The 13,162-nt window shown below is 40.6% G+C and overlaps 1 protein-coding gene across 13 annotated transcripts in view; it reads right to left on the bottom strand.

The window, feature by feature from the left end:
• Positions 1-13,162, bottom strand: part of Sin3a (transcriptional regulator, SIN3A (yeast)) — a 56,378-nt gene that overhangs the window by 30,692 nt on the left and 12,524 nt on the right. For all 13 annotated transcript variants that reach the window (XM_006510891.3, XM_011242683.2, NM_001110351.1 and 10 more), the window contains 5 exons: positions 10,876-11,096; positions 8,123-8,299; positions 3,134-3,240; positions 2,096-2,378; positions 704-955 (listed from right to left, as the gene is read on the bottom strand). In XM_006510891.3, the coding sequence (XP_006510954.1) occupies positions 704-955; positions 2,096-2,378; positions 3,134-3,240; positions 8,123-8,299; positions 10,876-11,064 (1,008 nt within the window). In that variant the 5' untranslated portion in view covers positions 11,065-11,096. The remainder of the gene's footprint in view (positions 1-703; positions 956-2,095; positions 2,379-3,133; positions 3,241-8,122; positions 8,300-10,875; positions 11,097-13,162) is intronic.

Raw genomic sequence — 13,162 nt, 5'->3', positions numbered from 1 at the left:
TCTTTTGAGCAAAGAGAAGGTGCTGAATGACACATCTTAACCTACAAACACATGACTTTCCTTTAATTAAGCTGATAAAACAGAAGACATTAGAAAATGTCTTCCATGCTCTCTTGTAAATGTATCATGCTTTACAAATTATCCTCAGAAACTTCCAATATGAAACAAACATTCTCTTCATGGCTAGTGACCTTAAAAATCCTGACAAGATGTTACAGGGTAAGCAAAGAAGGTAAGTAGAAGTGGGCTCCTAAACACACATTCTAGTTCTAACCAGTTACTATACCCAGTAAGAATTACTGGGCATAATAAATATTCTAGTTGTTCTCAGACTAGATTCTCTGAGGGTAACCATCTTGTAAGTAAAGCCCGATTGAACCATGAAAATAAAAAAAAAAAACTTTCTGGGCAGCAACCAGAGTCCCAGCTACTGGGGAGGCTGAGACAAAAGGATCACTAGAGCCCAGTATTATAGGGCCTGCTTAAAAAGGGATAAATGGCCAGGCAGTGGCGGAGCATACCTTTCTTTAATCCCAGCACTTGGGAGGCAGAGGCAGGCGGATTTCTGAGTTTGAGGCCAGCCTGGTCTACAGAGTGAGTTCCAGGACAGCCAGGGCGACACAGAGAAACCCTGTCTTCAAAACAAAACAAAACAAGTGGGGTGGGGGGGGGGGGAGAATAAATACATAACCAACCCTCTTACCTGGTATGTGTGCAAAATCTCCAAGAATGCTTTGTAGATGTCTGGTTGGCCCTGGAATCTGTTCTTGATCTTATTAACATAGTTGATGGCATGATTAAACTCCACAGGCTGATTGTTTTGCAAAGATGGAGCTGTCCCCAAGGAGATTGTCACTGGTGTGTGAGGCTGGACTGGTGGAGAACGTGGGGATGCATATGGTGGGAGTGGGGGAGTCTGCTGACTGGCTGGAGTATGTGCTTGTAGTTGGGAAGGCTAAAAAGAAGAAAGTATTTTCCTCAATAACATAAGTGGTTTGACATTGGGGAAGAAACTTCAAATCAAAAAAGTAACATAAATTTAAAACCCAAGTCACATCTTTTACTCATTTAGGGCCATGAAGTACTAGTTAAGCCAAGCCATTTTAGTTAGTTCAAATCATAAAGACAGGGTAGGAGACAGTTTCACATTCTGACACTAATACCTCAGGCTTAAATTTCTGGAACACAACATTAAATTTTCATACACAATTTTTAAGCTCACTACCTTAACAGGTGGAAATTAAAAAGAAAACCTCATTCTACACAGGCTTTTAATGTCAAAGCTAACAACAACTCAATAGTTCCTATAATCCAATGGAGTGTCTCTAAACCAGCTATGTTCAATAAATAGAATGCTCTGAAATAAAGGGATCCTTTCTTTTGCCATCAGCTACACACTGGTTCTTGAGAACGTGAAATTTAGTTAGTGCAATAACACACTGAACTAAAATTTAACTCTATGTGGCTAGCGACTCTCCTAGCATATCTACATCAAGGATATCGTCTACTTATTGTGATTATCAGGTGATCTGGCAAACGGAGTAACTTGATTGCAATTTTTGAGACAGTATTTAATATAGCTCAGAGTATCTTCAAATTCCTTGTCCTGCTTTTAGCTCCAGTGCTGAGATTTACAGTCATGTCATCATAAGCAGCTCTACTACCACCTTAATATAATGACAACCATTTATGCAAAGTCTAATTTGACCACGATAAAAATAATCATTTCTGAGCTAGGTATGATGGTAGCACCTAGGTTCCCAGTTACTCAGGACCACCAAAGTTCAGGATTGAAAAACTAGCCTGGGCAACACAGAAAACCCCAAGTCAAAAAACAAAGCAAACACACACACACAGATCCTATTCCAGGTGTCAAAGGACTACTACAAAGCCAGCCCTGAGACTAGTGATAAACAGAAGCTGAGGACAAACAAGAGTCCTCGAGTTCGCTGGTGTGATGATTTAAGTGAATATCAAAATAACGAAGTATATCTAAACATGAACATGTGATATGTCAACGTCTTCCCTGAGGACACTGTTGTAACTTGTGTACACCGGGGAAGGTTAGGAGATGCAGAATCTTCTCACAACTCACCTTGCTGACTTTGGCAGCTGTGGGCTGAGGAGCTGGCTGAGCAGGAGTGGGAGCTGACTGGGATGAAGGCTGGGAAGGATGCTGAGGTGGTGGCTGAGGCTGGGGCTGGATGCCATGGGTGGGAATCTGATGAACTTGGCCAGGTGTTGTCACGTTCACCATGTCATTAGTCTGCACCTCAATTTTGTAGCCAGGAGGCAAGAAGGTGTTAAAGCCCATGATCAGATCAGGGTGGCCTTTAAATAGCTGGGACACTCGGCTAATCACTCCTGGAGTATCAATGCTGACAAAATCAAATAGGAAGAAAGGAAAGCTATGAAAAGCAAGCTTGGCAAAAGCCCTAGAGGAATACAATAACTTCAAACTAGGTTTTTTCTAAACAGGAAAACAGAAACACTCAAATTCCAAAGCCATTCATACACTTGGGTCACAATTTTGAGTCACACATTCATTCTCAGCAACAAGTCTATCTAGCAGACATACAGACAGTAGTACATCTAAAACTGTCCCTAAGCCGGACCCAATCCTGGATATACCAGCACAGATCATAATGGTCTTGTGTCTAGACTGCTCAGAAGAGTTACTCTCAGACAGTGAGACATTCCCAAATATCGGGTTATCTTACATTAATTAAAAAAAAACAAAACAAAAAACAAACAAACAAACCAAATAAAAACAACCAAATCGTGAATCCTAAAAAGTTAACAGTGTTAGTTCCCTAACTGAAACAAACACCAAGAAGGATTTTAGTATAGATTTAAAAAAAAAAAACAAAAAAACCTAGTGCTCTAGAATTACCATGAAACCAAAATGTAGTGATATGTAGCTGTACATTTCTTTAAGGCTAACTCTTCAGGCTCAGGCTATAGGATGGCCAAAAGTTCAAGGCCATCTTGAGTTACATACCTAAAACACAGCATTCCCCCAAAGAAATAATAATCTATAAAGAGATTGACTGTGTGTATATATGTATATATATTCCCTTTAAAAACCAACCTTCTGAGCACAAATTTAAATGCAGCCACACATATCCTTTACCTCTGAGATTTAAATTCCTTCATGATGTCAAGGAAATCATTGTAGACCTGAGGCTGACTACCGAACTGCAGTTTCACCTGGTCAAGATAGGACAGGGCGTCTTCCACCTGGGCAGGGATACATTTCAGAGCTATAAGTCAAAACTTTTAACAGAAGATCATCCATGCTCAAAAAAGACAATAAGGGAATTATTTATGAAGTATTAGAAATCTGTACAAACACTAAAAATATGATGCAATTTTAAAACAAAGGTCAACTCATAAAATCTGTAGCCTTACCTCACAAAATTCTGTAGGGAATAATCGGTGACTAATGATTGTATTACCATAGTATCCACTCACCCACCTCCTAAGTACTTGCTAAGAAACAACGCAGCAGAACCAATGCAGGCGTTACATATTCAGTAACAAGTTGAAACCCTAACTCCACAGAAACTTACTCATGTCTAGTGGTAATCCTAAAATAATCACTGAAGGCCGTAACAGCACATGTTCTCCTCCAAAGGGAGGGAACCCAAGAGGTGATTTATAAACTGAAAGCCAAGGGTAAGTACACGTTAGCAAACATGAAGAATGTCAGGAAGCAGCAAGGGTGCAGTCTCATGTAGTTTACTCGCTAAACTGAAACCAGCCAGGCAGGAGTTGCGCACGCCTTTAACAGCTTGATGACAATGCAGGTCAAAAGAACAGAAAGCTCAACAGATTCAAAAGCTTTTAGGGAGAAGTGACAGGACTTGAGGACTAACTGAATGTAAGAGACAAGGGAAAGCAAGCATTCAAAGTGACACAAACAGGAATGAGTTTGAAGGGCCAGAAATAATACAAATATAATTTAGGATGCTAGAACACTTAGGAGATAGCCAAGTATTTATTATACTCTGAGATAGTATTTTAAATTGTACAAAATTTTAAATTTTAGGATTAAGAAATGATATCTGATTTTGGCATAAGCTACAATTTTTTGATATACTATGAAATAAAATGTTTATGCTCAAATAAACCATTAAGTTATGTTATAGTGTGGCAGTCCTCTAACACTTGTGTGTCTAATCTTTCTAAATGTGCTTTTGGTTTCCATTTTGTATAGCCAGGAATTGAATCCATGGGCTCCTGTATGCTCTATGCTAAGTCCTTGTTCATACCCTCTTATGGTGGTGGTGGTGGTGAGTTATCATAAGCACTATGTTGCTTACCTATCTATACTCCTTAGCACCAAACTGAAAATCAGGGGTTTTAATCCCTGCTGTGCTAGCAGTAGAAGACAGGAATTTGAAGATACTAAACCAGACTCTACCACTGAGCTACACCCAGAGTCCATGACAAAAGCTAATTGCTTCTCTTCTCTGATAGTATTCATGTGTATCAAACTAACCTTAGGTCAGTCCTCACATAAGTTCTCTTGAGATAAAATCTCTCACCTGAACTTCCCAAGTGGGCCAGGCTTGTTGGCTAGTTGAGCCTCAAGGATTGGTCTATGTATCTCCCCAGGAATTACAAGCACACACACCACTGCACACAGTTTTTAAAAAGTGAATTCTGGGGATTCAATTGAGTGCACCAGCGGAGCTTTCTCCTCAGCTCCTGCTCTGATAGCATTAAATGGGGCCTATAGAAGCAGACACCACGAATGAGGACAGTGGTAGAAGAGTTGGAGGAAACTGTCATGTTTTGAGCCTTCTACCTTCTGCCATAGGTGAACAATGTTTTGAGGTGGGTATTTTTGTTGTTGTGATTTTTTTTTCTAAAGTCAAGGCTTTACTATATAACCCTGGCTGGCAGGGAACTAGCAATGTAGACTAGGTTGGCTTTTAAGTCACAGGTTTCAATCAGCTTCTGCCTCCAAGTGCTGGAATTAAAGTCATCACAACCACGTCCTGCTTTGAAACACTCTCCATTGTATTTAGTGTGTGCGTCTGTCTCTCTCATTGTTTGAACAAGACTGACTCCCATGGGCTCATACTTGAAGGCTTGGTCTCCAATGAACTGACCGTTTGTGAAGCAGTAGGTGTGGCCTTGTTGGAATAAGTGTGGGCTTAGAAGCCCAATGCAAGGCCCAGACACACCAGCAGAACAGATGTGAGCTCTCAGCTACTGCTCCAGCTCCAGTCCTGCCTGCCGCCATGCTCCCCACCATAGTGATCATGCACTAACTCTCAAGCTAAAGGCAAGCCTCCAATTAAACACCTTTCCTCCATAAACTGCCTGGGTCACTGTGTTTCCTCATAACAATAGAATATTAACTAAGTAAAACACATAAATGCAAATACAAACACTGACTCAAAAATAACAGGCAAGGATTAGAGCTATAGCTCATTGGTAGAGGGCTTGTCAAATGTGTGAGGCCCTGTGGTCATTGTCCAGTATTGCCAGGGAAAAAAGGCAAAACACCAAAAATGCTAAGTAATGTGAGAATGGGTGGGTAAATCATATGGAGACAGACACACAAATTCAAGAGCTGTTGAGATGGTTCAGCAGGTTCAGGTACTTGCCACTAAATCTAACCTAAGTTCAATCCCAGAGACCCACATGGAACTGGCCTCTGAAAGTTGTTCTTAAACCTTCAAGATGGAAATACAGGCTGTTAGTGTGTGTGTTTAGCACACACACACACACACAAAAGTAAATGTAATTTTGAAATTTTTTAAATTAAAAAAAAAAAAAAAAAAGAGGGGCAGGATTGGTGGTGGGTGGCTGGTACACAGCAGTGGCCCCAGCATTTGAGAAGCAGAAGCAGAGAGGAGACAACATGATTCTTACTTGCAATCAGGTCAACCCAGTTAGGAACCTTCCCAACCTACACTTCCCCAAAGAAAACTCAGCAAATTATTATATTTAGAAATCCTATCAATCAAGATCTTTTAACTAAAAAAATCCCAACTCTATACAAAACTTACTCTATAATCCTAACCCCCAGCTTCTTTGCTGGTTTGTGTAAGGCACAGAAACAAGCAAGCATATCCTAGAGCAAGGCAGGTGAAAGAGACAGACAGTGTCCTTTGGGGGGGCTGACTGGAAAAGGCTGTCACAACCAGCCTGGCATTGGGATTTACACCTGTAATCCCAACACTCAGCAAACAGGCAAGAGGACCTCAAGTTCAAGGCACTCTCATCTACACAGCGAGACTTACCAGTCTATAGCTGGGTGTGGTGGCGCACGCCTTTAATCCCAGCACTCGGGAGGCAGTGGCAGGCGGATTTCTGAGTTCAAGGCCAGCCTGGTCTACAAAGTGAGTTCCAGGACAGCCAGGGCTACACAGAGAAATCCTGTCTCAAAAAACCAAAAAAAAAAAAAAAAAAAGAACCAGTCTATAAAGGCTTTAGGCTTTAGAATATTAAGGCATCATCTACAAAATGCAGTACAAATCATATCAAAGTCTTTTCCCCCCAGACTCAGTAAATCATTACACTCATGGTAGTGCTTCCTTTTGCAACACAGCCATAAGTAGAATGTGAAAACTGTTGAGTAGAACACCAAAATTTCCCAAAGAGCACAAATAACGTAAATTTCATAAAACTCCTCCCTCTTGTTCAACTGCCGTGTTCATTATGCTATTTACATAGTACGTAGTGTCCTTCAGTAAATATTAAATTCCCACGAATGGACGTCAATAAGGCCAGGATGGAGGAGAAAGCAGCTAAGTAGCAGACACTTAGAGACCCTCGGAGACCAGAATCCGTTCCAAGCTTTCCCGTGGATGCCTGAAACTTGGCTGAACCTTGAATCCTACCCTACTACACCAGCCTTTTCTTCTACATCATAGTTATGGTAAAGTCTAACTTATGAAGTAAGCACAGTAAAAATTAATAAAGACAACTCACTTTCTACCTTATAAACCTCGGCTTATAATTTTTCCTCCCTTATCAAGTTGAGAACCGTCCCATTTTTACCTTAAAGAAAGCCCTGTATGGCTTCTCTTCATTGAGAATCGCTGTTCTGGAACTGGGCCTGTCTCTGGCCTGACTTTCTAACCGACTAACAGGCAGGCTATGCAAGGTGCACACTGAGTAGAAGGATGGTTTCCGCCCCACTGAGGATGGGCAGCGTGAGAGTTCACTAAAACACTATTTGTGATGGCACAGTATTCAAATTTTACATAGAGCTTACTCTGCAAATTTTTTACTTCAAGTTTATAACCAGTTAACTGTGGGTAACTAAAATAGCAGAAAGCAAGTTTTCAAGGGAGAGGATGACTGCTGTATTAGAGAAACCAAAGTAGACATTTTGACACACATATGTACTTTGGGGTAAACTGTTCACTCCCAGAAAGCAAACCACTACATACAATTAGACAAAATTTGGCTAGTACAACCAAAGGAAGACAAAACATCTTCAGTTTTAGCTCACATTTTCTGCACTTGATTTCAGAAAGATTTACCTAAGGGTCAACCAGAAAAGCGGAGAACTAAGCAACTGCCACCAAAGTTACACATTTCAAAATAATTATGAGACAAAAAAGGTTAGTTGGGAACACAAGCTCCAATCAGGCCTCCGTAGATGCATTTCAAAGCACCACACTGGATTCAAGTGAACACAACAAACACTGACACTTCATTCACTAAAGGGTGCTTTACTAAGCGTGGATTAAAGATGCCCACAAACCCAGCTGTTCAGAGCATTAAGAAAAATTTGGAGCTCTATTATGGCACTAACTTCTTATACGGAAACTGTTCTGTGCCCAGACATGTGTACTCAATAAAACTCTTCCTATACTAAGAACTTGAGTCTAAAAGAAAGGATCACAAACTGATACTTCTTTTTCTAATGCAACAACCCTCTGATTCTGGTATACTTGAGTGTTAGGCATTCATACAGCCAACACTTTTTGAATGTATGTTCCTCTGGATCAGGCACTGGTGATAAAAAAGGGAAATACATGCAAGTTTCAAAACAAAAAACAAAACATTTCTTGTAATTCAAACCCTCTCTCTTAAGTTAAGGCACTATTTCCTGCTGAAGATAATGTGAGTCAAGGAAAAAATAGAATACTACCTTGAGCCTCTGAAACTGCTGCTGTCCCTGTACTGGTGCAACTGGTGGTGCTGGGTGGGCATGGCTCTGGACCACCTGGCCTCCATGAGGCTGGACAGCTGTTGGGTGATGATGGCTGCTATGAACTGCTGCTATGGCGGGCCCATGACTGCCAGAACTTTGTGGCACAGCTGAAACCTGGGGTGAACAAAATACAGACAAACTAAGGCTTGTTGCATTCTCTCCCAAATGCATCTAGAGAAATAACATAAATGCATAAAGCATGCATGTGTTTCTGCATTCAAAAAGATATTAAGAACAAAGGAATTACTGATGTTATATAGCCCATCTATACTTAATGTTTTACAGATATTAAAAATCATTCAATTTAAGTGGCCATAGTGGCACGTCTTTTATCCTAGCACTAAGGAGGCAGAGGCAAGCAGATCTCTGAGTTTTGGGCACGTCTGATCTATGCAGTAAGTTCCAGGACTGTCAGAGCTATTCTCAAAATGTAATAATAACATTAATAATAAATTTTCAGAGCACTTCTGTTCTCCTATTTCAAAACTGTCAATCAAAGCCAGGAGTGGGAAGGTCATGCCTGCATTCCCAGCATTTACAGGGCTAGGGCAGGAGGCACTGGTCCGAGTGTGAGGACTATAGGGACTAGACAGTGATTCTAGGTCAACTACCGAGAGAGAACCTGTTTCTAAAACCAAAACAAGTAAATGGGGGAAGGGGTGGAAGCTGTCTTAAAATCAGTATAGCTAACTGCTTCATCCCCAAATAAGGAAACTGAGCAATGTAAAATGTACTTTCTCTAAGCAGTATAAATACTTCAACTTAGTAAACAAGAAAATTTTTCACCTATCTTCAAAACTTACCGTGAGCAGGGACACAGAGAAATAAAGCAACAATAGGTAAAATCAGATATAAAACTTAAGAGAATGGATAAAAAAACATTTAGGGGCTGGAAATGTGGCTCTGTTGACAGATACTTGTCTACTACTCAGGAAACCTTGACTCCACTTCCAGTACTCAAATTTGATGTGCTGTGCTTGCCTATGATCCCAACAATCGAAGATAGACAGAAGGGGGAGGGCCAGACGTTTAAGTCACCCTCAGCCACATAGCAAATTCAAGGACAATCTGGGCTGTAAGAAACCTTATCTTAAAAACGAGGAAAAAAAATTAAATAAATCCTTCAAATTCAAATACATACATCTTTCATGTAAAGGCTATCAATCACTCTGCTTTTCCTTTCGAAATACCTGTTTTAGCTGTGGGTGTGATGGCACTCGCCTTTAATCCCAGCACATGGGAGTCAGAGGCAGGTCGAGGCCAGCCTGGTCTATAGAGAGTTCCAGGACAGGCAGGGCTACACAGAGAAACCCTGTCTCAAAAATAAAAAAGAAAGGAAGGAAGGGAGGGAGGGAGGGAGAAAGGAAAACATTTTACAGATTTTCGTCCAACTTAATTAATTATATGGACTGAAGATTGGGCCCAATGCTAATCCAGTAAGCCAGGGCTGTGGATTAGGTTTCTGGAACTCGGAGGTGAAACAACACAGCAGTATTAACTATTCTTGCTAAGTATCTGAAATGGCTTGTTTTGTTACAAGAACATACTAGTTTCCAGTAAGGATATGTACACATATATCTAGCAGAGGACATAACTGTAAACCTATCTGGAAAGTAAACATAATCTCACAAGCAGAACACCCTTCTTTAAGACTCATCTGTTCCTGCCACGTAAGGCGGCCTCCAGTGCAAGCACTACTTTTGCTTCAGAGGAGACCCCTGAGGAACTGATCCTCAAGTGCTTGCTGACACACGTGAGGACCTCAGTTCAATCTCTATTACTGCAAAATAAAAATTAAATAAAAAACCAAGCCAGGTGTAGTAGTACCTGCCTTTATTCCTAGCACTCAGGCAGCCTGGTCTATACTTGGCCAGCCATGGCTACATAGTAAAGAGACCCTCCCTCAAGACCAAAAATGTTAAAAAGTAAAAGCTACTATAAACCACATTAAGTTGTTAATAATTAATAATAATAATAATAGTTGAGCAATGGTGGTGCACACCTAATTCCAAAACTCAGGAGGCAGAAGCAGGCAGATCTCTGAGTTCAAGGCCAGCATTCTACAGGGTGAGTTCAAGAACAGCTAGAGCTACACAGAGAAACCCAGTCCCAGAAAACCAAAAACTAAAAATAAAAAATGAAAAAAGTTCTTCTACTTACATAAAATACAAAACTATCTGAACTAAACAATTATGTTAATTTGAGACATAAATAGAAATGGTTGTAACATAGAAGGGTTATAAAGTGTGGGTTAGTGGTAGAATTCTTGCCTGACACAAACAAGACCCTGCAATCAATCTTGACTAACACACAGGTGAGGCAAGGTGGTAGAGCCTAAAATCACACAACTGGGAAGATAAAGCAGGACAGAAAAGTTCAAGGCTAATCTGGGCTATATAATGAAATCCTATCTCATTGAAGAGAGAAAAGGCCATGAGGAGTGAGCAAGAAAAAAGAAAGGGAAAATAGGGGTACCTATGAAGGGGAGGAAAAGAACCTCGGAGGTCATGACATGACTTTGTTGTTACTGTTTTGAACTTATCTAGTGGTTCTTAAGCTTCATGTACATATATTGTAAAACATGTCATACGCTCTTTATGACGTTTTTCTTAGGTAGCTCAATGTTTAACAAAAATCATCTTCAATGAATGAAACCACCCCTACTCCTGTTTTCTGCCACCCCAGCTTACCTGGTAGTTGGGTGCCACTGAGTACTGAATGCCTGTAGCTGACTGCATGGTCTCAGACACTGCTTCATACACAGGAGGGGCCGGGGCAAGGACCCGGTGCTGGTGAGAAAAAGCCTCTGTGCTCCCAGGAATCCTTCGCTGCTGGGCTGCATACACTGGTGATTCCTGGTCATCCAAACGTCGCTTCATTCTGCACTCATGCTCAGGGATGCACTACAAACCTACACAAACCACAAAGTGACAACACAAATAAAATCTCACTCCAGTATGATGCACATAACTTAGAACCAGTCGCCCAAATTTAATAAGTCTGACTTTCATAACTAATCAACTTCTTACGAGTCTCTGAATGAATGACCCACACCTTACAGTGAGCAAATAAGAACTGAAAGACAGAAGGCTATGGAACAGAGTTTTAATCAATTTGGTAACACTAAATTGAAAAAAAATCCTACAATTCAAAATTGCAAAAAAAACCTTTAAACTCTCCTTTTCTAATTATGCTCCTGTGATGGTTTCAATGACAATGGCTCAAATATAAGCCACACATGTGAATGTCTGGTTCCTAGTTGATGGACTGTTTAGGTGTGGCCTTGTTAGAGATATGTCACTGGGGATTTAAAAAACCCACACCATTCCCACTTACCTCCTGAAACCCCCTTCTCTCTAAACCTCTTGGTTGTATCTCAACATTTGAGCTCTCAGCTACTGTTGAGCACTGTCTACCTGCAGCCATACCATGATGTTCATGGACCTGCTGCCATACCATGATGTTCCGTGAACCATAAGCAAGCCCCAGTTCAAAAGATGTCTTTCCTCTCTTAAGTTGCCACGCTCACAGTGTTTCTTCACAGCAATACAACAGTAACTGAAGGAAGGTAGCTCCTGAGATACTAATGGAGTTAATACTAGTTACATACTCACACACTGTCAAAGCACACTGAGAATGAGAGAACAGATGACTTCCAAGTTTCCTTCTGGCCCTTTCTCACACCCTTTGCATACAAGTCTCTTCAGCTTAACAATAGGAGACATTCTTTTGAAAGAATACACAAAGTCTAGAGCCACTTTATCCAGAAACATACTAGAGGGTTTTTTGTAAGCATTTCCAGCATCAGTACCATTAACACAACATAATCCACTATAGTTAAGAAGGAATACTTGGAAGCAAGATAGCTTAGTGAGTAAACGTGCTTGCTGCCAAGACTGACAGTCTGAGTTCAACCCCTGGAATTAACATTATGGGAAAAGAAGGGGCAGCTGTAACTGTCTCTGACATTCACACACATGCCCTGGCACACATACACACCTGTGCTTGGCTTGTATACAGAAGAAATATATAAATAGCAAAGGGGCTGGAGAGATGCTTCAGTGATTAGAAGTGCTTACTGCTCAATCATGAAGTCTAAAGTTCCAATCACAACACCCACACTTCTTAAGGTCACACAACTCCCTGAAACCTCTCTTACAAGAGATGTAGCCTCCAAAGAAACCACACTTATGTGCAAACATCAACACAGCCTCCAACACACACAAACACACCATATACATATATTATCTCTATTTTGAAATGAGAAACCAGTTATTATAAATGAATGGCCTACAAAGTCCTCAAGAACTTTTGGCTGCTACCTCTTTTTTTGTGTGTTTGTTTGTTTGTTTGTTTGTTTTGCAAGACAGGGTTTCTCTGTGTAGCCCTGGCTGTCCTGGAACTCAATCTATAGACCAGGCTGGCCTTGAACTCAGAAATCTGCCTGCCTCTGCCTCCCAAGTGCTGCGATTAAAGGCTTGCGCCACCACCACCAGGCTTTTATTTTATTTCTTAAGATGTCTTTATTTTTATGTATATGAGTACCAGAAGAGAGCATCAGATCCCATTACAGATGGTTGTGAACCACCATGTAATTGCTGGGAATTGAACTCAGGGTCTCTGAAGAATAGCTAGTGCTCTTAACTGCTGAGCCATCTCTCCAGCCCCTTTATCTTTTTAACATTTTCCTATAAACTGGTTCATGGAATAACATTTGAACATCACAAAAATCACATACAATGGGACCAAAGCTATAAAATTTCAAGTGAGATTTTTGGTTAGAATGCAGTGCCTAAAGAATGTTAAAATTTTTTTCATAGTCCTGTGTTGTGTTCTTCATGTATATTTGGTTTATCATTTATAAAAAACTGGTTTCTTATTAGAAAGTAATCTTACAAGATTAACATATGGGTTTCATTGGTTTGTTTTGTGTTTTTGAGACAGGGTTTCTTCTCTGTGTGGCCCTGGCTGTCCTGG

This window comes from Mus musculus, chromosome 9 (assembly GCF_000001635.26).
Source record: "Mus musculus strain C57BL/6J chromosome 9, GRCm38.p6 C57BL/6J".
NCBI lineage: Eukaryota > Metazoa > Chordata > Mammalia > Rodentia > Muridae > Mus > Mus musculus.
This window is presented reverse-complemented; position numbering and strand designations above follow the sequence as displayed.